This window comes from Aspergillus alliaceus, assembly GCF_009176365.1.
Source record: "Aspergillus alliaceus strain CBS 536.65 unplaced genomic scaffold BDW43scaffold_49, whole genome shotgun sequence".
NCBI lineage: Eukaryota > Fungi > Ascomycota > Eurotiomycetes > Eurotiales > Aspergillaceae > Aspergillus > Aspergillus alliaceus.
In genome coordinates, this window is record NW_022474732.1 from 169,333 (window position 1) to 193,745 (window position 24,413).

Genomic DNA, 24,413 nt, shown 5'->3' on the forward strand with positions numbered 1-24,413 from the left:
CACCCTGGGTCCTTACCAGTCTTGAAGTTAATTGGAAGGCCGCTTTGTCTATCTCTCTGTCTCTGTGTATCCCTACATTGCCCTTTTCGAAAGTCAATCCTGTAACTTTCTGTTGTTCTGCATCCGATCAGATCCTTTGCGGTTTATTCTGTGGGTCGTCCCGTTCACTTCCAGCCAACGGCGGTACTGCATTCGCATCCGGCGTCATTCCAGACTACCAACCCTCTCCTGCTACCACTGTCAACTCACATTCCACACCCTCCCGGAAATCCATTTTTTTCTTCTTTTTGTTCTTTGGTTCAAAAAGAAGTCAAATATCTCTTCTTTACTTCTTCGTTCCCTTGGGAAGGTTATTATGGACTACACCATGGAAGACACTCAGAACTCCGCTCCTGAGGCCCGTGAGGCGTCTAAGCTGAACTCAGCACCTCAGCGGAGTGACAGCCAAAGTGTGACCAAACGGTACGATGCCTGAGATAAATAGAGGGGAATTTGTCTAGGCTAACCTCGCTACTCATTCATGTAGCCTTCAAGCCGAACTGATGCAGCTCATGCTCTCGCCTTCCCCTGGTCTCTCAGCATTTCCCAACGCCGATGGCAACATGCTTTCCTGGACTGCCACCATCACCGGACCGAACGAGACTCCCTATGAAGGCTTGACATTCAAACTCTCGTTTGCCTTCCCTAACAATTACCCCTACTCTCCACCAACCGTGCTTTTCAAGACGCCTATCTATCACCCTAATGTCGACTTCTCTGGCCGAATCTGTCTAGACATCTTGAAAGACAAGTGGAGTGCCGTGTACAATGTGCAAAGTGTCCTCCTGAGTCTCCAAAGCTTGCTAGGGGAGCCAAACAAGTGAGACGCTGGTATTCCTGGATATGACATCATTTTACTGACCATTGAGTAGTGCAAGCCCCCTCAACGCTCAGGCGGCCGAACTGTGGGATACCAATCAGGAAGAATACAAACGTCATGTCCTTGCGAGACATCGCGACGTTGAGGATATCGAGTAAAGTGTAGTGACTTTGGACGGCCGTTGCCGCGGCGTGGCGTTTAGGACAGACCGTGTTTCTTTTGGATGCATTGCATAGGGTCTGTGCGTCTTCGTTTCTTGAGACGTCTCTCGGGAGACTTAGATCACTCCTGCATTTTGGCTCGGGGGTAACGGTTCAATGCATAACGGATACATTTGGTTCTGGAGTTCGTGCGTTGGGTTTACCTTCTTTTTTGGGGACCGCGGGTTCAACTCAAGTATTAAGAGTGCCCGTGCCCGCGGAATAAATATGTTCTTTCTTTTTATTTCTAATTTAATACCTGCTACAACCCTAGTATTCAAGTAACCTTTTACTTAGCGCCTCTTGCGTATCAGTATGCCATGTATATCCGGCAGCTCAGCCGTACCGGTACTCGGCAGAGCGGCTACCCGAGGATTATCCCGTAGACCTCCAGGATCCACCTTGATCGATAAAAACCCAAGCCAATCAGAGAGGCCAACGCCCTCTGGAATCGATTTAATTGCGAGTCAGAGGCTTTCAGGGCTTTGCTGTAACGGGTAGGTCAAGTTTTTTCCGTAGGAGGATACACCTTGGTAGAGAACTTTTTAAGTCAGAGCCTATGGACAGACCCGTGACTAGAATAGCCGTATTCGTTTCCGACAATGAGTGGAAGGATTCAAGGGCTTGCAACTGTTAGCGAGTAGCATTATGTCCCAGCCCAGTCAAAGTAGTAATGGAGAGGCGTATTGCCAGGTATCTATGTAGGCATGTCTGAGTCGATGACATCACCAAATTTGAATACAAAGATAGTGAAAAGTAAATCAGAAATTTCGTGTAGTATTTACTGCTCACAGAGCAATGGTCAGGAAGCCCTGATTAGGGTCATAGTCTCATAGAAGAGTAGAGATCCTGAGCACCTGGTCTCGTGTAGATGAATACAAGTATAGAAATACTTCAGTTTCGAGATAGGAAATAGCGCAAATCGAAGGAAATCAAGAACACTAGCAATTAGATAGTACATTTCAGAGAGCACAACTTTCCTCAGGTCCAATGTCCCCGCATTGCTTTAGGATGAGGAGAGGTATTGTTCCTCGTTGGTGATCAGGAGGCCTGCAATGGCGGCACTCGTGAGAGTACTGATGGCACCCGTGAGCATGGCACTAACGGCAACGCGAGAGACATCGCCAGCTCGGCTGGGTGCTAGCTGAGCCAGCACCCCAATTTGGTTTCCGAGAGAGCCGATGTTAGCGAAACCGCAAAGGGCATAGGTTGCAATCAGTCGGGAACGAGGCGATAGGGATTGGTACTCTTGCTCGTGCAGGAGAGAATCATATGCGATGAATTCATTCTGCGCAGGTTGTGTTAGCATGTCTGTTGATATTTCGAGGTTAAGGTATCAGGACTTACCATCACAAGCTTGGTTCCAATGAGTTTGGCGACCTTGAGAAGATCACCGTTACGGGAGACACCCAAAAGGAAAGCGATCGGGTAGCAGAGGTAACCAACAATGAGTTCAATGGTCAAATCTGGTTCGTAGATGTTCAGATAGTGGCCCCACCAGGTCAACAGGCCGTTCACGAGACCAACAAGAGAGATGATACACAAAAGTGTGGTTGCAATCATGCCTGCAATTTTGATACCCATCCAAGCTCCATTGGAGAACGCGTGAAGGGCGTTAGCTGCTTTATGACTGTCGTCTTCGGGAACAACGATACGGCCAGCCGTCAGCGTTTCCTCTTCCTCAGGCCAGCGTAGCTTAGATGCCGCCACGGATGCTGGAATACTCATCACACATGATGAAACCAGCGCTTGGGGATTCAGACCCATGCCAATGTAGGACACTAAAACTGATCCTGCGATGGTGGCAAACCCAGAGCACATGACTTGGTGGATTTCGGCCATCGTGAGATAGGGGACGAAAGGTTTGATAAGCATGGCTGACTCGCCTTGTCCGATGAAGGGAGAAGCAGCTGCTACCACTGCCTCAGCTCCCGAGATGCGCATACACCAGAAGAAGAATACGGCAAACTTGCCCACTGCCCACTGGAGAACACCCGTGTAGTACAGTAACTGCACTATAGACACGAAGAAGATGATGGCCGGAACCACACTAACAAGGAACCAGCTCTTGTGGTTAATCGCCCAACCCTTTTCCACCAAAAAGTCCACACCTTTCCTGGAAAACTCCAGGAGCTCTCTTGCCAACATAGAAATGAAATTGAAGATATCGTAGCCAGCCTTGGTTCTGAGGACGAAGAGGGCTATGATGAACTGTACAAGCATTCCCACGATGACGGTATGCCAGACAATCTTCTTCCGATTTCTCGAGGTAAGCCACAGAACAAAGAGGAAAACTACTAGCCCAAAGAGACTGACAGCCCGATTCGCTCGGGTGTTGTCTGCAGACTCCGGTGACGCAAATGAGCCAACGACAATCACTGCGATCGTCAGCAGCGCACCGCTGGGAACTCTCAGTTTTTCTGGAATGAAGCTAACGAATCTCGAAGCAGTCTGGCCCCACACCCAGTAGACTGGTCTAGTGATGATCGAGACGGGAACATAGAGAAAGATGATGCGCAGGGTGATCGCGAGGTAGATCAAGAATGGAATCAACCACCCCAGATCATACCGATGGAGGATGAGACCGGCAATCCACCAGCTAGAAGTGAAATAATGAGCTTTGAAAGATCATAGGTACCTCGCTGACCGCGCGGCCTTGACAGCTTGAAGAAGGCCTAACTCACCCTGTGAACAAGAGCCAGATGACGGCGTAGACGACATGCTTCAACCAAGGGCGATAGCGGCGCCATGACCGCGAAGGGAAGTTTTCACCTGCTTCCTCGTCTTTATCGTTCTTCTTCTGGCCATTGCTGTTCAAGGAACTGGACTCTGGTATTTCTCTCTTCTCGGAGTGCACATCTTTCGAATAGGTTATATCCTCCTCGATATCCCTTTGCGTCAAGGTTGTATTAGGGACTGAGCCATGATTCTGTGGCGTTGCTCCACTGGGAGGAGAGATCGCGTGGCTCGCCAACGCGTCGGTGCCCCCCAGTTTCTTCTCGTCCGTCATCCCCGCGTGTAGCTTGTACCGTATAAGATAGTAGGTAAGCTATCCCGTTAATCTCTTCAAAGTGGTGGCGAAGTCAAAATTGGATCGATCTTTCGCCAGCGGGGTAGCACAAGGGAGGGGGGATGAGAATTAATAAGGTTTTATTGAAGGCATGGGCACGTAGGTGAATTGATTGGGGAATGAGAATAATGTGATAATGAAATTGTGTGGGAGAGGAGTTAAGAAAATTTCAGCTCAGGAAATGTCCACTTGAGATAAGGCCCCCCCCAGTTACGAAAGACTGACCCGATGCAAGGCTGGGACTTATCAGTTGACAACCAAGTGAGCGGGGATAGTATAAGTTCTTAACCTTAAAGACCTAAGGTATCGCATGGCATGGCATGGTGTTCTCAACTATACAAGGCGCTAGTGGCTAGTGTTTGCAATTCTTCTACGGCGGTTCTGGATGTCCAGCAAAAAAGTTTCTTTTTCCCTCTTTCCCTCCCCCATGTTCTCGCCGATTCCTGTGTTGTTGGAGCAAATGTGCTACTACAACCGGTGGCTGGAAGGTGGATTCAACCAGTAAAGGAAAAGAAAAATTGAAAAATTTTTCCAACAGGAAGCCAGACCATCTCCACTTTTTCCAATGCCAGTGTGTGTGGAGAGTGGCAAAGATCTGTATCAGTTGTTGTTCCTCTTTCTTTTTTTTTCTTTTTCTTTTTTTTGTTTTTTTTTTATGCTTTTTGGTGTCTGACGATAAGACTGTTGCAACGCTAAAACGTCGCTAGGGGCAAGATTACACGCCTCCAGCCGTAGATTGGCGGAAGATCAACAATGCGGGAGGCGAGAGTTTCTCTTTAGTATAAATCTCCGCATAGAGGACTTGGTCGTGTGCCGTCCTCGCTAATTTAGGTTAATGCCGTTGTCGTTATCTCCATTCGAGATTGGCGGCAAGAGCGAACAGGTATGTAGATACTAGTAATTTTTCTTAGTACCCACGAAGTACCCAAGTATTCCTCCCAGCCACATTGAGATATGTGTGTAGTTTATAAGGTTAGGGTTAACCACTAATACACCGAACCATGGTTGCTGCAGTTTGAATACAGTTTCCATTTGAAAACGATATCCACCTAGCTGCTAAATTTCATCGACCTACCACCAACTCCCAGGCACTGAAGGAGGCACCACAGTGGGTGTACTGTAGCTCCCAGCCTCTCTGGAGTACATGAATTACGCTCAAATGGGTAAAGCTCACCGATGCTAACGTTATCTCCGATTCATGTGCCAAGCCCACCAACAATAAACTAAAACAACCTGTCCGATTGTCTGAATGAGCAAATGAATACGTTTGTATCGGAGTACGCCGGAGGTTACAAGTTTGCCTTTGTGCGACAACAGGCGAGGGCTTGTGATAGGGTTCGATAAGCTTGCGGAATGCCAAGACCGCTTCCTTTCCTTGATTAAGGTGACATTGATATACCTCTTAAGTACGGTTCAGTTTGGACTGTCAGATTTTGGTCTTGATACAGAAAGAGTCATAATAGCGACGATCCGGGGTATTTCACCAATTGGGATCGTCCGTTACTCCATGATCATGCCTGTAATTTAGCAATATAGACCACCTACCAAAGTTCCCCCGTATCTCATTCATTATTGACTTACAGATTGCAAGGTGACGTTACATCGATGACACATCATTTCCGGTATCTAGGCCTTTTCTTTGTGCTGACTGAATCAATTGATCACATGTCTCAAAGGTTGCTGCCGGTCAAAGGGACGAGTTTTACGGAGTACTCCGTAGATAGCTGAGTAGGTATCCTAGACGGAGTAAATAACCTATAGCGATACTCATACTGCAGATGAAGGCGGCAATTCAGATAAAGTTCGAATGGTCCGCAAACAAACATGGATGGCCCACCATACCTGAAGCGGGGAACCCCTGTACTGCCATAGATGATCCGCCCCTCTCTCCAGATGGACACCCACTAGCTTCTCTTCAATCAAGCTATAGTTTTCGCCATGGCATCGAATGATATCGACTGGGAGATAGAAGAAGGGATACCTCAGGTTGACGATCCTTTCATTCAACAGTACCTGAATGGCCGTACCTCCCTCATATTGGAGGAGCAAAAGCAGCGATATGGTCGGTTTCCCACGAGGAGTCCATCGACTGTCACTAACCGAATTTTCTATCCTAGACACCAACCTTCGCAAGGCCTTGTCGCCAGTGGCTACGAGAGCATGCGAGATCTTTTCCAAGATACGCGACCGGGATCTGGCAACTTTAGGGCCAAATGAGGGAGATCGCCGCCAGTCAACCCCCATACCCCACCTCTTAGAGGATCAGGCGCAGAGGACCAAATTATGGAAGGTCTTACAGAAGATGCCCAAAGGGTCACTATTACATGCGCACATTGAGACGATGTTAAATATCGACTTTATAATAGAGGAGGCCTTTACAACATCGGGCATACACGTATACGCTCCAAAGCCTTTGATCACTCAACGTGACTATGAAGAAGGTCTTCTCTACTTTCAGTACTCACCGGTACAGAGCTTGGAGAATGAGCCAACCGTCTGGGAAGCTAGCTACAAGCCCTCTAGCTTGATCAGTGTACAAACGGCAGCCTCATCGTTTCCGAACGGAGGGGAAGCTGGGTTTCGTGGTTGGCTGAAGAGGCGATGTATTCTCACGCTAGAGCACCCATACCATCAGCATGGAGACAGTGGCATGTTGAATGTCTATAGAAGTCTATCACCTGTTGTTATTTCGCTTCTGAGTTATGAGCCTATACTCCGCTCATGTCTTCGTCGGATGTTTTCGCAACTTGCTGCCGACGGCATCAACTATGTGGAAATCAGAAACGCCTTCGCATTCCCGTACAGGCGGGAAGGAAGCGCGGCTCCTGAAAAGGACTACTCTGAATGGTGTCGTGCGTTCCAGGAAGAGCTTCAACGCTTCCAGAGGATGGAAGAAGGGCAGTCTTTTTGTGGAGCACGCATCGTCTGGACGGCCTCGCGCACACTGTCGAACAGAGAGATGTGCGAGAGCATGATACAATGTATTTTAGCAAAACTGGACTTTCCAGCGGTGATCTGTGGGTTTGATGTGGTTGGGCAAGGAGGCCACGCAAGGTCACTTGTCGACCTCGTACCCATGTTATTTTGGTTCCGAAAGCAATGCGCCGAAGAAGGGGTGGAGATCCCGTTCCTTTTCCACGTGGGGGAATATCTAGGTGATGATAAACAGACTGAACACGACTTATTCGACGCGATTTTGCTTGGAACTAGAAGAATAGGTCCCGGAGAGTCGCTTTATAAGCATCCCTTGCTCCTTGAAATGATCAAGGAAAAGAAGATTCTTGTCGAGTGCTGCCCTATCTCGAAAGGTGTTGCTAGTCCAACAGACTCGCTCTCTGTTCTCTTGTCTCGAGGTGTTCCCGTCTCTCTTTGCGACTATCCTCTGGCGATGACCCAATATGGCATGACTGGGCTAACAGCTGAATTTTGGTTGGCACTTCAGGGCCCCGACAATCTAGAGCTTCCGGGGCTTGCGATGATGGTGGAGAATTCAATCCGGTGGAGCTGCTATGAGGACCAGTCGACAAGCGAATGGCTCTCTGATATCCAAGAGGGGATTTTGGGAGAAAGAACCAAGGCCATGCGTTTGCGGGAATGGTACACTAGTTTCGAGAAATTTTGCGAGTGGATAGCGCTGGAATTCGCAGAAACAGATATATCTTAGCTTAAGCCTCAGGGACAAGAAACGGGGAGAGGCTGATGAAATTAATAACTAATGTATAATACCACCGAGATCTTGCACTCTAGCTAGCAACAAGACTCGTCAGGACCATACTCATGGTCAGCATGGAGTGTATACAACAATACCCATAGTAGGTATTGAATGCAGACGACTTACTAACGTGAACATCTAGTCACGTGGATGGGAAGAATGTTGATGATGCGATAAATCCAATCCAAATGATGATCAGAGATCTACCTGGAAGGTAGTCATAGTTATTTGCTTCCATCCATACTACTCAGTACCCGGGCTAGTCTTAAGCTTAGCGAATCCTGCATTATTACAGGATTAGTAGTATTTGGCCTACTACTGGTATTGAGTCCACATTTTGTTGATAGAGCTACTAGTGAAGGAATGTACGGATTAGAGAAACAAATATTAACAGAGGTCTAGTCTCCAGGGTTCGATGTCGATGCCACTAAGGAAACAGCACATTAGAGGGGGGTGACATGAAGAAGATCCATCACGCGTAGGCTCCAGCATCATGGTTCACCGGACAAGCTTAATCAGAACAGTTGATTATTCTCCCCAATTAGTACACCTTTACAAGCGACCATCGACAGCTCAATACCATCCACTACTGAAACGACGGATATTCAACGTATGTATGAGTTGTCACGGCGTTATTAAACTTGGCTTCTCGGTCCACTTCCAATGATGATTAGCTCCACATGACTTGCGGCGGTTGATCCGACCCTCGCTATCTGATGATTACCTTACTCGTACTAAACTAACTAGCGCTGGTTCCCCCGAACGTCATTTTAATCGGTACTTGCCCAACAACCCTCCGCATCTGTTTGTCCCCTTGGGGGAAGCTTCACATTTACAACACATACGCCCAGCTATTTTTTTCCTTTTTTTTTCTTTTTCTTTTTCTTTTTCTTATTATGATACTCGCCCGATGACACCTGCGATCTTTAAATGAGCCCCGGCCGGCTCCTTCTCCCACAAAAATGGCTTACTTCTTGCCCTCTTTTTTTCAGAAGCGGTTGCTCAGATATGCCTTGTCTCGTCTGGAGCTTGTCGACACTGAAGCACTAGATCTGGATAGACTGGGCATCCACTGGGGCCAACGTAGTACCGTCGAACTACGGGACATAGGTTTGAGGCTCGAGGTGAGTGAAATGATGATCTCTGGCTAGTGCCGGGCCGAGCGTCTCTATGCTTCTTGTTTCGGTGTACTGATATCTATTTCTCCTTAACTAGAAATTGGCCACGCTCCTCCACCTACCTCCATCAAGCGAGCTGCTCAGTGCCCGCGTTCGGTTCCTGAAGCTCACAGTCCCCGCCGACATCTACAGCAGCGGCATAATATGTGAAGCTAGCGGGATCGATGTGCATTTAAGGCTACCGTTAGAGGAAACACATGATGCAACAACTAGTCAGAGGCCCTCAGGCACGGATGGTCATAGTGCCGGGGATGACCCAATTCTCCCCAACCCGACCGATCTCGCTGAATCATTCCTTCAAGCCGAACCGAAAGAAGAAAAAGAAGAACTGCAGGCTGCTATTTCCTCGCGATCCCAGGTTCTGCAGCATACATCGACCTCTCTGAGCGATGATGAAGAGGAGCTCGGCGTGGGCAACGAAACCGTATCGTTGCCCAGTTTTATTGCTGCATTCCTGAAGGGGGTCGTTGACCGACTTCAGGTTCAGGTTGACGATATATCCGTACGCGTGGATGTAGAGACGAAGCAGGAGGGCTCATCTAAAAGGCATCCAGAGGAAAAGCCGGACTTAATAACGGGGTTGTTAAGTATACGTCAGATCAGCATGGGTGCAGTGTCCACCCACTCCGAACCAGTTGAAGCCTCATTATCTGACGGGAAACGATTAGTTTCCCTGTCAGATATCCATCTCGCTTTAGTATCCGAGCCGATAGTCTTCTCAAATTACTCTCGTTTTGCTGCCCCTGCCTCCCCGTCCACTCCGGTACAACCGAAGTCCAGCCAGCCTCCAAGTAGGGTCCCGTCGCCTTCGCCCGAAACCTCGTCAGAATCAAGTTTGGCTCTAGCCATGACAAGATCGACTATTCTCGAGCCACCACAGGATCTTGCTCTTCCAGGAATAGGAGAGCGAGATACGCCCGAGATCGAAGGATCCGTTTACACGTATGACGGTCGATTCTCGGATGCTGATACAGAGGAGAACAGGAGCTATAGCTCTCTTGATAATTCTCGGCAGTTTGAAGATGAAGAGCTACTGGACAACCCTGCTTACCTTGATTCAGCTATCAATTTTCAATTTCATGATGATCCTGAGCGACTAGATGCTCTACAACACGCAGGCAATCAGCTTCTTCCGAGAAAGAGGGATACCCCTCGTCCTCAAAGTCCAGACTCGCATATAACTGAATCGGCAGACCCCAACAATCATCTCCAGAAAGCCTTAGTACCCGTCAACGACCGCCAGGATCTGGAAGTCGCCAGTTTTCCAAGTCACCAGCGTTCTTTGGAAGTAACTGGAAGCATGCCCGAATCCATGTCATCCGTATTAATATATAATCAACAATTGCCTCTTGTCTGTGCAACGCCTTCCGAACCCGATAGCTTAAGCTCAGCTTCTGAATCCTTCAAGGGTGGTGATCTCTCGGAATCGAAACTGTTCTCCAATGAGGAAGCACAAAGCTTGTATATGAGCGCTATTAGTCAAGGTTCGGTATCGGCGAGTTTCGTGCCTAACATGCCTGGTGCTTGGGACTCGCCGGAGTATCCTACGCCCGTGAGGGATATAGAAGTCCATGAAACCTCTACGGCTATGGTGCAGACGGATAACGAGCAAGATAAAGTAATTACAACACCTAAGCTTACAGCCCAGGAGGGGATATCTTTGTCACAGGCGCGCTCCGTGCACAACCTCCAAGAGGCACGGTCTGAAACGACTGATAAAGAATCTATTCACACATTGCCGGGATTTAACAGACTCGCAGAGGTAGCGAAGAGGTTCGTCAGTGTGGATAAAATTTTGATATGGATACCTTCCATAAGTCATGAAGGAAAGCCGCCGGGAAATTCACCATCGGCACCACACGAGGGTTTTCCAAGTGATAGCGTTGATGATTCAACTGCAAACTTGCAGCGCTCAGTGGTTGATGATGATCTGCTGGCGTCCAGATTTCACAACGCTTCGGGTATCCGTAATGATTCTAATGATCCATCCTTTCCACCTGAAGGTGATAACCCTCGAGGTTCGCATTATCCGGCGGAAGCTGAGCATGATGCTGGTTCCCGTAGCGAACATGGTGAGATCGCTGTCGAGATGCTGTCTGGGGAAGTGCAATTTGATATTGCTATAGGCTGGCTTGTTACCAAGATTAGCCAAAGAATTGTCCACGCTTTTGACCAGGGCAATGGTGAGACTCTAAAGCAACGCCATTCGGAAAGTGATGAACAAACACAAAAGCCTTTCAGCCTATCACTCAACAGGTTTTCTATCAAGTTTGTTGAGCATGTCCCAGGTTATGCAAACCCTTTTGGGGAGTCTCGACTGCGGTCCCCAACATTCTTCAGCTTAATGCACGAGGACATCATTTTGCAAACTACAGCATCTGGCTTGAAGGCTCACTGTTCAGCAACGAATGACAAAACCAAGCTTCGCTTAAGTATAGCCAAATTTGCTCTCGGGTTTGCCTCAGAAGACCTTATATCATTCAATGAGGATTTGAAGATGAGGGAATCCACGAGGGATGTTTTATCACCCATGCACGGAGATATCTCGGTTTCTCTGGTAAAGTCATTGGACTCTGCGAGAGTTGACATTACTACGCTGCCACTCCATCTCAATCTCAACATACAGCGTTTGGAGGAGGTTGTAGGGTGGTTCGGCGGTTTAAGTACAATTCTAGAGCTTGGGAGTTCCATATCATCTGCCTCAGGTGTGAAAACACCAAAGAAAGACCTACCGAAGCGGCCACGTGGTGTACATTTCGAAGCATCACCTTCTCCTGGAAAACTTCCTCAGAGTGCCTCTGCACCCTGGAAAGTGAATGCACGGGTCGGCGGGATTGCACTCAATGTTGTTGGGGAATCTCATTACCTCAAGCTGAGAACAACTGCGGTTAAAATTGTCAGTAGATTTGAAGGCGTGGGTGTCCAGATTGATAAAGCGAAGCTTAGTGGGCCCTTACCTCTTGATGAGTCCAAAGATGCGCCCGCTAAAATCAATCTGAGCAACATACGAGTTGAGTACCTCTACGCGCCGAAAGAGGTCGATTTGGACCGGCTGCTCTCGTTGATCACGCCATCTAAAGATAAATATGATGAAGATGATGATATCATGCTGGATACGCTCTTCCGACAGCGGCGACAAGGCTCTGTGCTACGGACTACAATCGCCGGGGCAAAGATCGTGGTTTCGCGTACTGCTGACTTTGACTCACTGCCACAGCTCGGGGACGAATTAAGTAGGCTATCGAATGTTGCAAAGTACTTACCTGAAGACGACCGGCCTGGTATCTTGACACTCAATCTAATCCGGGACTTTGAAGTACAAGTACATGTCGGAAGTAAAGTTGGAGACATAACGGCACGCCTCAAGAATGCTGAGGCAGCGTACATTAGCATCCCTTCGCTTGTCGCTATTCAGGTTGGGTCGGCTATGGTGGTTAGAAACGGAACCGAGGAGCTCTTAGGGGAAGCGCTTCCGTTGAATGTCGAGCAAAGCTCTGGTCAAACTCCGCACCCCGTACTCATGGCCCGTTTGATCGCCGACGAAATGGAACCCACCATCAAGGTCAAAATTTATAACCTGCGCGCAGAGTACGCAGTGCCAGCAATTGTTGCATTTCTCGGTCTCAATGATAATTCGACAACTAGTGATCTTGCTTCCAACATGGCACGGTCTCTCGGTAATCTAGCGGAGCTACAGCCTTCAAAGAACTCCCAAACGACAACGAAGTCGGGGAGTTCCAAGGCACCTGCACGGCCTACTAGGTTAGCATTGGCTCTGCGAGACTGCGTCATCGGACTCAACCCTCGTGGCTCGGAGGCAAAGGGCCTTGTTGTACTCACAAACGCCAATTTCTCGGGTGTTATGGGCGAAGAAGCGTCCTCCGAAGCTACATTGGATCTTCGCAAAGCATCAATTATGATCATTGACGACGTGCAAAATGTGGGAAACATAGATAACCTGCATCGAAGAAATTCGTCCGCTCCAACGAGTAGCCAAGTCCAATCCTTCATCGATATGGGCTTTGTACCCATTTCATCGATATCATCAGCAACGGCCACTGTAAAATTAACGCGCTCAAGCGAGGACGGGGCACAGTCGCTAGATGTGGAACTTAGAGACGACTTGTTGATTCTTGAAACATGTGCCGATTCAACACAAACTCTCATAAGCATAGTGAACGGACTACAGCCTCCTACTCCTCCTAGCGTGACCAAGAAGTATCGGACCGAAATTCTTCCACTTCAAGACATGTTAGCATCGTTTTCCGGCGATGCCTATGCTCTAGATTCAAGCTCGGGCCATGAAGGGACCCCTAAGGTAACTGGCGGTTCTTCGCAAACATTTCAGGATAATGAAGGCCATATCGAGGATGAGATTGAGTACGTCAGTAACTTTTACCCCGCGAAGCCAACATCTGGAGCCGGATCTTTCCACGAAGCTATGATGGCCTCTGGATCAAACGAGCTTCTGGACAGTTTCCACTCTCAGTACTATGTATCATCTAGCGTCTCCGACCTCGAGTTCCATGATGATCATTTTGCAAAGCAGTCAGACGTTGGGGGTACAGCACATAGGTGGGATTCTGCTGAAAATACTTATGGCCTCTCCGATGACACGAAGCTCCAGAAGAGCCCTCTGCGAGTCAGGATTCGGGATGCTCATGTCATCTGGAACCTCTTCGACGGATATGACTGGCAGCGGACAAGAGATACAATATCAAAGGCAGTCAAGGACGTAGAGAGAAAGGCTACAGACAGACGTGCTAGAGCCAGTCGAGCCTCTCCAAGTTTCGATGAAGATGAGGAGTCTGTCATCGGCGATTGCCTGTTCAACTCGATATATATAGGCATTCCCGCCAACAAAGATCCCCGAGAGCTCCGCAGCGATATCAACCGTAATATTGATGATCTTGTCAGTGAAACCGGCAGCTATGCGACCACAACCACAGTCACAGGAACTACGGCACGGCAAAGCCAGCCACCGTCTTTCAGGAAGAGACTACGGCTGGCTAGAAGCAAATATCATAAGATGACTTTCGAACTCAAGGGTATATGCGCCGATCTTGTCGTCTTCCCGCCAGACTCCGGGGAGACGCAAAGCTCCTTAGATGTTCGAATCAGTGACTTAGAGATATTTGACCATGTGCCCACATCAACCTGGAAAAAATTTGCCACCTACATGCATGAAGTGGGTGAAAAAGAAAGCGGAACCAGCATGCTGCACTTAGAGATCTTGACCGTCAGGCCTGTTCCTGAGCTTGCTGCATCCGAGATTGTCTTGAAGGTACGTAAAAATGGGAGCCCCTTCTAACCATCTCCTGTAGAGATCTAACAAAAATGTCTAGGCCACTATACTTCCCCTAAGGCTCCATGTTGATCAAGATGCACTTGACTTCTTGTGCCGTTTCTTCGAATTTCGGGATGACTCCGCGCCTGCTCCTAGTACCCCAGAAGACATCCCATTCCTACAGAGAGTTGAAATCAATGCGGTCCCAGTCAAACTTGACTTCAAACCTAAGCGGGTCGATTATACCGGCCTTAGATCTGGACGCACAACTGAGTTCATGAATTTCTTTGTCCTAGATGGGGCAGATATGGTCATGCGCCATGTCATCATCTATGGAGTATCTGGATTTGACAAGCTTGGCCAGACCCTTAATGATATATGGATGCCAGATATCAAGAGTAATCAACTGCCAGGGGTTCTCGCTGGTCTCGCTCCGATCAGGTCCCTAGTCAATGTGGGAGGAGGAGTCAAGGATCTTGTGGTAGTCCCCATGCGCGAGTATCGCAAGGATGGTCGCATCGTGCGGAGTATCCAGAAGGGGGCGCTTGCCTTTGCCAAGACTACCTCTAATGAGCTCGTGAAGCTCGGCGCCAAACTCGCCATTGGCACCCAAACGGTCCTGCAGGGCGCAGAAGATCTGTTGACATCTCCCAATGCACAGTTAGGTGGCGCGGAGGACGATCTGGTCGACGAGGAAGAGGCTAAAAGGATCTCTCTTTATGCGGATCAGCCAGTTGGGGTCGTCCAAGGCCTCCGGGGAGCATTCAGGGGATTGGAACGTGATTTGCTCCTGACCCGAGATGCCATCGTTGCTGTCCCTGGAGAAGTTGTGGAGAGTGGAAGTGCCAAGGCAGCTGCAAAAGCTGTCTGGAAACGTGCCCCGACAGTTATTCTTCGTCCTGCAATCGGAGTGTCGAAGGCCGTAGGACAAACGCTTTTGGGAGCCGGTAATACCCTGGATCCTAGCAACAGGCGGAAAATGGAAGATGTAAGCTTTTTCACCTTAACCCCCCAAGATTTTGGCTGGAGTATGTGTTGACCCTTTCTTCTTAGAAATATAAACGCCACTAGAGATTTTGCTCGACATCTTGCTCACCACTTATCCCCGCGGGGTCATTTACTATCCTAAGGATCATTTTTCAATTCACCCTTTTATTCCTACGTCATTCTGTTGTTTAATATGCGAGGATAGGTTACTCTAAGTAACCGTACATAACTGAGCAGACCGACAAGCAGGCGGGTACCTGAAATCGAGTTAGCCGTCCGGCCTTTGCGTTTTGGACCATGATGATGACGATATAACGATGCTATCTTGATTCCCATTGTTACTCCTGATACGCTTCTATTTTTCCTTTTTTACTTGTTCTTCTTTTCTTTTGGGCCTGTTGAAATTGAAGCATGGCTGGTGTTTGGCTCGGAGTATTTTGTTTATTGGCCTGATTTTTGTCTTTTCCAGCAAAGTAGTTAGGATCATTCCCACTTGCAGTGATGAAGAGTAATAAACGAGCCTGAATGGGATTTTGTGACGTCCCTAACCAAATTCACTGATGTCTCTTATCTATCTCTCTATTTTATTTATTGCGACATTTTTTTTTCTTTCTTCCTTTAAACTGCAGGGTGAGCAATCTGTGGCGCTGTCCACAACATATCAGTCCAAGGTCGCATGACAGCATCTGCTACACAACTGCAATGCTAATCGAGACTGTAGCACTACATGTGCAGATCATGGGGCTGCAATGTGGACAACCCTACATCATGCCATGTTTTCTTTTTCTTTCTTTTTTTTTTGGGTGATCTCTGTTTTGTGTGCATTTCCTTTGATTATTATGGTACAGAAAGGCAACCACATTGTCAAAGGCTGAATGAGATATTTCAAACAATGAATAGTTGTCAGCGTCATCAATGATTCAGGAAATGGAAAGTTTAAAAAATTAAAATTAAAATTAAAAAATTAAAATAAAAGGAACCCATCAGAATGCAGATGACCATTGCCACAATATGAATACTAGAACAGGTCGGTAGGTATGATTGGAGGGTTTGAGGAACGAATGGGAGTGGTTCCTGGCAAACAAGGCTCGGAAGTGACAAAAGGAGGGTCGCAAACTGAAACAAAAGATCTTCATAGTTTGAACCACTGACCGGCATACAACTCCAGAGCTCTCAAAGCAGAGTGACACCGCTGAGGCTGTAAGGGGGTTTTACCTTCCCCGAGATTGGGCCACGTTAGCTGGTGCCCAACCGGAGAGAGAGGCAGTGAGTGATGAAGATGATGCTCAACTGGACTGGTCATCGTCATTCATGCTTGGTCTCCCATGATTGGCTCCTTTGGGTCCTGCATGTCAACTGCTTGTAAGCTGGCAATGTGACTTCTTTTTTTTTTTTATTTCTGCTCTCACACTTCTTCTTTTTCTTTTCTTTCCTGTGTTTCGGCTTTCATCACTTGACATTTCTTTCTTTTTTTTGTTTGGTTTTGTGTTGTTTTTGCTCAGTCTATGAATCTTATTTGTTTAATCTTGAATTGTTCCAAGGTTTCCCCTTTCTCCAGGTGCCAGTGCCTGGATTACGAGTAGTAGTCCCAAACTCCACCCACGGCCTCGTCCCATCTATCAATAAATAGACTCCACGGATTCGGTCCAGCCCTCTCCGTCTGACTAGGAGGGGGAAACCATGCTGATATCATCATTCTCAAACAGGGACTGAAGGTATTCCCAAAGACAGCCTCCCAATGCGTCAGCACGGAGACGGAGCATGCCGCCTGTTTCTTTCTCCATCATTTTATACAGGTCAATAAAATCAAGTGGCTATTGAATCTAGAGTATGGATCTCAAAAACTGCAGTATGAGAGATCCAACCGGTGATCATGACTCCATCCATCTTCACCGCATGGACGCCGTGGTCCCAACAATATCGCGATTATCCCCATTCCCATCATCTCCAACTCGAGATCTGAATTTCTCGCTCCAGCCGACATCCTTGAACGCCATGTGTATACCAGGAAATCGATCCCTGCATGAATATCGCCAGTATCTGTCGATCTGCGACTCAGCTACCATTGACCGCTCGGACAGTAAGAAACTAAGGCGAAAGAATGCTGCGCTGAATTTGAACCAGTCGCAGTGGTCATTCGACAACAACTATGACTACCCATTCTCGGTCTCGTCGGTAGCGTCGAGTCCGCCGCCATTGTCCCCATCGTATTCACCCAGTGCGTTAAGTGAGCAGCCTGAGAGTCTAGATGGGTTTCTCCGTATGAGATATCACCGCCATGTATCTCCAGTAGACCCGTGCTTACTTGCGGATTTAGCCCCGGGAACTCCCAACTCCATAGACGCAAATCGAGGCCACCTATATTTCAGGCAGAACCCGCATAAGATCCTAGTAAGTCGCATCTCAACTCGTACCTTAAGCAAGGTACTTTGGTAGCTAATCTGATACATACAGGACACCTTCCGAGATAGACTCGAGAGATACCCCGACCCAGATCGCAAATCAGTCTCAGATCCCGGCCTCGAGCCCCCAGCATCCGTTCGCAGACACACGAAGGCCTACTCCGACTCGATGCTACTTAATGTGAAGAAGCCCACAGCAACCGTCATCCATCACGGCACATCGTTTGAGATTCTCAATCCCCATGACTCTCTCCACTTTGCTCGGATCGTCTCGTATATCGAGGACGTTGACAGCTTTTCTACCGGCCGCAACAGAGACTCCTACATCTCCGCTTACACCGAAGACACTGTGATCATAGGGGAAGACCCATTGTCCTACGACATCCCTACACAGACCGAGACACAAACACAGAAAGCCCTCGAAGAGGAGAGCCAAAAGACCCAACTCGATATAGGCGACACACAGGGCCACCAACATCACCCTATGCCGTCCATCAACGAGCTCCTGGAAGAAACCAACCTCAACATGGCCCAATACCAAGCTTCCAGACCACGAGTATGCGTCAGCCCGTCCAATGAAAGTGAACTAGGCGAACCAGGCTCCCCAGTCTACGAAGACAACTATCCGATACTATCCCACGATGCCCTTTGGCAATTCGACATTGGCCGAAACCCGGCCACTACCCTCCCTACAGACCAGCCACAACTAATAACTCCGAGAACCGAAATCAAGATCCACCGCAGACCAACCCGGCGGTCAACCTCCAGTCGCAAGAAGCGCAAGGGAGCGTTCGGAAAACTGTGCGGACTATTCCGCAAGAAGCGATTCTTCCCGGGGAAGCAGGCGAAGTAGCTTTTTCTGTCACTATCTGATCAGCTCTTGATATTATGATTCGAAATGAATGATTGATGATCATTACTGTGAGCGCTTGTTGTTCGTCTATGTCCGTGTTTCTGACTTGTGCTTCTGGGAAGCACGGCTTTACTCCGTTCATTGACTATATTTCTTTTTTTTTTTACCTTCTCTCTTTCATCGCCTCTCTCTCCTTTTTTTTATTTCTGTTTTAATTCGATACCATTCTTGTCATAGTGGTATATTTTGTAATCACAGAATAGAATGTGCAAGACCGAAGTAGCCTGGATTTTCATTCCCCTATGCCGTAATGTAAAACCAAAACCAATTGTGTACCTTTTCACCATAACCCTTACCCCCATACCGCCAATATTAACCAAACCGAGAATCACACAATCAGGGTATCTACCTCAATATGTACAAGTAAAGCCATTGACAAAGGTGTTAAAAAGAAGAAGTAAAATATATCCATCCGAAAATGATCACAACAGAATAGAAACCGAAACAGGAACCAACCCTACTATCAATAATCTTTCTCAACCATCGACGCCAAAGCTGCACTGACAAGACTCTTCCGTCTAAGACCCTGCTCACTCTTCTTCCTCAGATCCCGAGAAGATGAATGATAATTCTTCTCGACGCGAGACGCCTGTACGGCAACGGAGCTGCTCATTCGCCGTCCCTTGGAATCAGTGGAGGGCGGGTCCAGAAGGCTGGGGCCTAGCTGGGGCCTGAAGCGGCTCCGCTGGAGGGTGGTCGCTCTCCGGCGGGGTGACTTCTGCGGGGGGATGGAGCTGGGGTGGCAGGCGTCTGGGTCGAAAGTGTTCAGTTTCTCGTCGTCGGAGATAAGAGCACGGCGGATGGCTTCTATCTCGGCGTGGTTGCATTGGAGACGGGAGATGTTCTGGCGCTGGGCGCGGACGTTCCAGCTATCCTGGGTGTGGGATAGAGGATCGAGTTCCACGCTTTGCGGGAAGGGATCGCAAGGTACGGAAGTCGGGCTCAGGAAGGGGGACGGGGGCTGGGGTGAGAGGGAGCCTGAGGTGAGTGAGGGGGAGTCGAGACAACCCTCGTCGTCTTGGTCTGTGTCCGGGGGCGTGAGGAAGTACCCCGGGAATCGGGTGGCTGCGTCGAGGGACTGGGGCGATGTTGGTGTGGCGGGTCTGTCGAACTGCGGGTCATTGTTTGAGGTTCGGATTGTGTGCTCGTGCAGTTTTCTTGTCAGTGTACTGATTGAGAGACGCTTCTGGTGGTCGTCGTAGGCAGACAAGGGAACTGAGGTGGGTGGTTGAGCGGAGCGGAAATAAGAGGATCGTGAGCGAGGCAGGGATCTTGGGATCCGGTGCGTTGTAGTCGAACGAGGGGAAGGACAGCGGGATGATAGTGGAGAGATCAGACTGCTGTCACAGTCGACCATGGGTTTGTCGTCGCCGTCGAACGTCAGGCGGGGTGGCCTGGTAGACGAAGGCGACGAGAAAGAGAAGTCCTCGAACATTGTGATACGTTGTTTTCCTACGCCGACAAGAAAGCGCTAGGAGGATATGTATTAAGCCTGAGAGAGAGACTGGACACTGTGCCAGGTGGAAACTTCTTTTCTATCCCAACGTCCGAAGTGGTAGCCTTGACTGATGGCAGGCCACAGTGGTATATCAATGCCGCGCTGATGGGGACATATGGTCGGGTGCGAAAAGACACCGAGAGAAAAGCGTTCTAGGTAAATATAAGGCGAACTCGTCTTAGGGTGGCCAATCTGAGAGATTTTTTCTTTTTCTTTTTAAAAAAAAAAAAAAGCCTGTCTTTTTCTCCTGAACAGGAACCACCGAACCACTGGGGGGCAAATCGAATGGAACAGTTCGTGGGGAACGTTGAACGTTCCGCGCGGCAAGGCCGTTACACTGCTTTCAATTGGCTGTCGAACCGCCGCCGTTAAGAGAGATGGACCAGAATTGAGAAAAGAGTGGAATAAGTGAGTAGGAATCTCATACTGTGGAGTAGGAGGCGGCGTATAAAAAGAAACCGAAGTGAGTCGTATTTTGCCCCTTATTCACTTTTATGTCGTATCCTTCTCGCTTTGGTAGAGCCAACAGAACATCAGTGCGCTTTTTTCTCATTCTCAGGGGTTTTTCCTTCTCTTCATAAGGGCCAGACTCGTCACACGTGATCCCTCCATTTTCCGTTTGCGGCGTTTGCATCCCTCCGTACTCCATACTTACTACTTAGTATATATTCCACTCCATTTGAATCTAATTAATTAAAAATATTGAATGCAACAACTCGCTAAAAGCGGCCTTATTCGGCAGCTACGGTGTTATCCGAGAGAGAATTGTGCGCTAATATGAAACACTAATTTGGTTTCTTTTTTCTTTTAGAAATCCATAACCTACTTAATAGCATTGTTCTAGCAATTGTGATCAATCGATCCCGCATGTATCAGATAAAAAGGTCGCGATCAATTACTACGTATCATTTGGACCAGCCGACATATTTGCAAACGTCTGGAAGGAGGATTATCTAAGTATACGCCGAAAGTGTCGGAGTTGGGTCCCAACGCCGACCTCCGATCAAGGAACTATGATAAGTAGCGGGTCTCCTCATTTAACTCATTACTCCAACAGACTCCAACGCCGACACTACCTATACCCTAACTTTGTACATCCACCCCGCAGCTGACACAGACTTCCTATTCCTTTACCGATCTGGACAACCATGGCCGCTCTATTGAAACAACCGTTGAAATTAGCCCTGGTGCAGCTGGCCTCCGGTATGTTTCACCTGTCCTATACCATGGTCGTTAAAAGACCCCCATTATAGCCCGTACTAACGGCGAAATTTCATTGCAGGCGCCGACAAAGCCGTCAACTTGGCCCACGCCCGTACTAAAGCCCTCGAGGCAGCACAGGCCGGGGCCAAACTTATCGTCCTCCCAGAATGTTTCAACTCGCCATACGGAACCCAATACTTCCCCAAATACGCTGAGACCCTTCTCCCTTCGCCTCCGACGGAAGAACAATCCCCTTCCTATCATGCCCTATCGGCCATCGCTGCAGAGGCCAAGGCCTACCTCGTGGGAGGTAGCATCCCCGAACTAGAACCTACAACGAAGAAATACTTCAACACCTCTCTTGTTTTCTCCCCGACCGGCTCGTTAATAGGCACCCACCGTAAGACCCATCTATTCGACATTGATATTCCGGGAAAGATTAGATTCAAGGAGAGCGAGGTTCTGTCACCGGGAAACCAGTTGACGATTGTGGATCTTCCGGAGTATGGAAAGATCGGTCTCGCCATCTGCTACGATATCCGCTTCCCCGAAGCGGCCATGATCGCTGCGCGAAAGGGTGCCTTTGCGCTTATCTACCCGGGCGCTTTCAACATGACTACGGGCCCCTTGCACTGGTCGCTGTTGGCGCGCGCTCGTGCGGTGGATAACCAGGTGTATGTGGGGCTGTGTAGCCCGGCGCGAGATATGGATGCCACTTACCACGCCTGGGGACATAGTTTGATCACCAATCCTAGCGCGGAAGTTCTAGTAGAGGCGGAAGATAAAGAGACTATCGTCTATGCTGATCTAGATAATGACACGGTTGAAGGCACGAGGAAAGCCATCCCTGTCTATACTCAGAGACGATTTGACCTGTACCCAGATGTCAGCGCTGAGAAATAGGTCTTTGTATCATCGAGTATATAGGGATAATAGCGAGTCGTGAAGTGACATTTAGTTGATAGTATTGATCCATCGAACCTGACGATCCAATTACTCATGATCCGCCAAAAACCTCCATCTTGACATAGTCAGGCAGGGTACTTATTGCATTGTGTGTACCAGGCCCTGAAGGATTCTGAAGGTAACTTCCGTTGTTCTCACTTTTGCCTACCTCGGGCCTGGTATAGTAGCTAGTAAGCTTGAAGCTGCTGCTCTCTTTTACTTTCCTCTTTGATACCTTACCAAAGTTTATTTCCTGGTGCAATGGCAGATATCGGTTCAAATTTGGATACAGAGTGCCGACCTATACCTCTTGGAAGAGTTCTCTTCCCTCTCGAGGTTTAAAGTTGGATTAGGGCATGATGATGAAGTACTAGAAGGTTGCATGTAGTAGAATGATCAGCGCCATACCTATTTAGATATGTTGGTCACGTGGTGTTCAATGTGCAGTGCGTACTACTCAATCTTCGGCAGAAGGTTGTGAGAATTAACGTATCGCGGAGGTAAATAGTGAGTTTTTGTTCTAGATCAAGCATTTCCTGAAAACTACTGTACAGGAAAATGCTTGGTTCTCTAGCAGTAGTTGAATGGCCAGATCTGTGAAGTATGAGTACTATGAGTGTCAATCACGTGATCCCAATCCCAACCAATGAGAACAGCCCCTGGGCGATAAGCGAGGCACACTGAATTTCGACGAGGGAAAAGGACGGCCTATCCGAAAATTCTCAATCCCACGACAGCCGACCACTTCACCCAACGACAGCCGACGCCTCGTCAACCCCATTCAGTGAGTTAAATCTCCTGCGACCTGTCTATTCTCGTCGCATCGTCCAATCTGTTTCTCCCAAAATCGATTGAGACAAAAACTAACCAGGGTGAAAAATCTCAGAAATGTCCAACACCGTCCAGACCGGCAAGAAGCAGCGCTCGGCCATCGCCGATGTCGTGTCGCGCGAGTACACCATCAACATGCACAAGAGAGTACGTTGAAACAAATACATAAACCAGGATTAAACCTTCCTACCCCCTATCAAGCACATCGGTCGATGCAACATGATTTGCGGGCAACAAGCATCCAAATTTTCGACATGGAGGCAATGGACGGAGAACAAAATGCAAATAATCCTTCTGGCACCCAAACCCTCTTCTGCAGGATTGAAACACATCCTACAGGGAAAAAAAAAAAAAAAAAAAGGGAGGGGATGGAAAAAAGCCTTGGCTTTTGCGTGTGCGTGGAGGAACAAATGACAGGCGTTCGTTCCGAAGAAACCCAAAAGAAGAATTAGTTTTATGAAGTCCACCTCTATGGCCGCAAATCTTGTTCGCAGATTTGACATCCAAATTCACAAATTTTATCAGATGGCATTCGGGCGGAAGACTAATTCAACTTTTTGGGGTACAGATGCACGGTGTTTCCTTCAAGAAGCGTGCTCCTCGTGCTATCAAGGAGATCCGCGCTTTCGCTGAGCGTGCTATGGTATGTTCTTTGTCTTGCCCCTCATATCCCCCCTCCATCGGGTTGGTGGCTAATCATGTTATGTGCTTGGTTGTTACAGGGCACCAAGGATGTCCGCGTTGACCCCGCCCTGAACAAGAAGGTCTGGGAGGCCGGTGTCAAGGGCGTTCCCTACCGTCTCCGTGTCCGCATCTCTCGTAAGCGTAACGACGAGGAGAATGCCAAGGAGAAGCTCTACTCCACCGTCTATGCCGTCAACGTCAAGGACGCCAAGGGTCTTCACACCGCTGTCGTTGACGAGGAGTAAATGGGGACTATCTCTCATTTCCATATTAGATTATACCTTTGTTACTCTATGAAATGATGGGGTTTTATCTCTATTTTACGATACCGTCCGGGTTGGGACTTGCTCGGTTGAGTTGGGACATTTTAATTAAAAAAATGGGAAAGGTTCTTTCCCTGTCGTGATTTAAATCGCACATTACCTGTGGTTTTCGTAGTACTCAGTAGGCCGTGTAGATTCCGCGCCCCGTGTATTCGTCTTGTGACCTCTGCCCATTCACACTAGGTGCATGTCATGGGAGATCACGTGTTCATGAGTTCAGGACGATTTTTACATTGTTGCTCATGTGTGGCTTTATCTAGATCTCAGTAGATATGAACGTAATACATGAAAGCATTGGGGGTCACATTCCCTGCTAATCTG

At 48.3% G+C, this 24,413-nt stretch overlaps 7 protein-coding genes across 7 annotated transcripts; 5 read left to right on the forward strand and 2 right to left on the reverse strand.

Annotated features, from left to right (window-relative positions):
- Positions 1–230: 230 nt before the first annotated feature.
- BDW43DRAFT_177741 (putative ubiquitin conjugating enzyme (UbcK)) lies at positions 231–1,196 on the forward strand. Its single transcript, XM_032038821.1, has 3 exons — positions 231–462; positions 527–859; positions 912–1,196. The coding sequence occupies exons 1-3, from the start codon at positions 356–358 to the stop codon at positions 1,015–1,017; spliced, it is 546 nt and encodes a 181-aa protein (XP_031896623.1). The 5' UTR covers positions 231–355; the 3' UTR covers positions 1,018–1,196.
- Positions 1,197–1,710: 514 nt separating this feature from the next.
- On the reverse strand, positions 1,711–4,069 carry BDW43DRAFT_321818 (NupC/NupG family nucleoside CNT transporter; the record flags this gene model as incomplete). Its single annotated transcript, XM_032049417.1, has 3 exons — positions 1,711–2,347; positions 2,407–3,658; positions 3,744–4,069. 3 exons carry the CDS (start codon positions 4,067–4,069, stop codon positions 2,066–2,068), a joined length of 1,860 nt encoding a protein of 619 aa, XP_031896624.1. The 3' UTR covers positions 1,711–2,065.
- A 1,513-nt stretch (positions 4,070–5,582) lies between these two features.
- Positions 5,583–7,938, forward strand: BDW43DRAFT_177801 (putative CECR1 family adenosine deaminase). Its single transcript, XM_032038822.1, has 2 exons — positions 5,583–6,191; positions 6,247–7,938. The coding sequence occupies exons 1-2, from the start codon at positions 6,068–6,070 to the stop codon at positions 7,791–7,793; spliced, it is 1,671 nt and encodes a 556-aa protein (XP_031896625.1). The 5' UTR covers positions 5,583–6,067; the 3' UTR covers positions 7,794–7,938.
- Positions 7,939–9,358: 1,420 nt separating this feature from the next.
- Positions 9,359–15,421, forward strand: atg2 (putative autophagy regulatory protein Atg2). The gene is made up of 4 exons (XM_032038823.1): positions 9,359–9,521; positions 9,574–14,303; positions 14,365–15,294; positions 15,360–15,421. The coding sequence occupies exons 2-4, from the start codon at positions 9,624–9,626 to the stop codon at positions 15,375–15,377; spliced, it is 5,628 nt and encodes a 1,875-aa protein (XP_031896626.1). The 5' UTR covers positions 9,359–9,521; positions 9,574–9,623; the 3' UTR covers positions 15,378–15,421.
- Positions 15,422–17,288: 1,867 nt separating this feature from the next.
- On the forward strand, positions 17,289–18,548 carry BDW43DRAFT_302910 (oxidoreductase, short-chain dehydrogenase/reductase family; the record flags this gene model as incomplete). The annotated part of the gene is made up of 2 exons (XM_032045324.1): positions 17,289–17,717; positions 17,748–18,548. 2 exons carry the CDS (start codon positions 17,289–17,291, stop codon positions 18,546–18,548), a joined length of 1,230 nt encoding a protein of 409 aa, XP_031896627.1.
- Positions 18,549–18,991: 443 nt separating this feature from the next.
- Positions 18,992–20,285, reverse strand: BDW43DRAFT_177876 (uncharacterized protein). Its single transcript, XM_032038824.1, has one exon. It carries the CDS (start codon positions 20,041–20,043, stop codon positions 19,072–19,074), a length of 972 nt encoding a protein of 323 aa, XP_031896628.1. The 5' UTR covers positions 20,044–20,285; the 3' UTR covers positions 18,992–19,071.
- Positions 20,286–21,254: 969 nt separating this feature from the next.
- BDW43DRAFT_302911 (carbon-nitrogen hydrolase) lies at positions 21,255–24,014 on the forward strand (the record flags this gene model as incomplete). The annotated part of the gene is made up of 6 exons (XM_032045325.1): positions 21,255–21,309; positions 21,389–22,194; positions 22,957–23,038; positions 23,141–23,232; positions 23,654–23,728; positions 23,808–24,014. 6 exons carry the CDS (start codon positions 21,255–21,257, stop codon positions 24,012–24,014), a joined length of 1,317 nt encoding a protein of 438 aa, XP_031896629.1.
- Between the last annotated feature and the right edge of the window lie 399 nt (positions 24,015–24,413).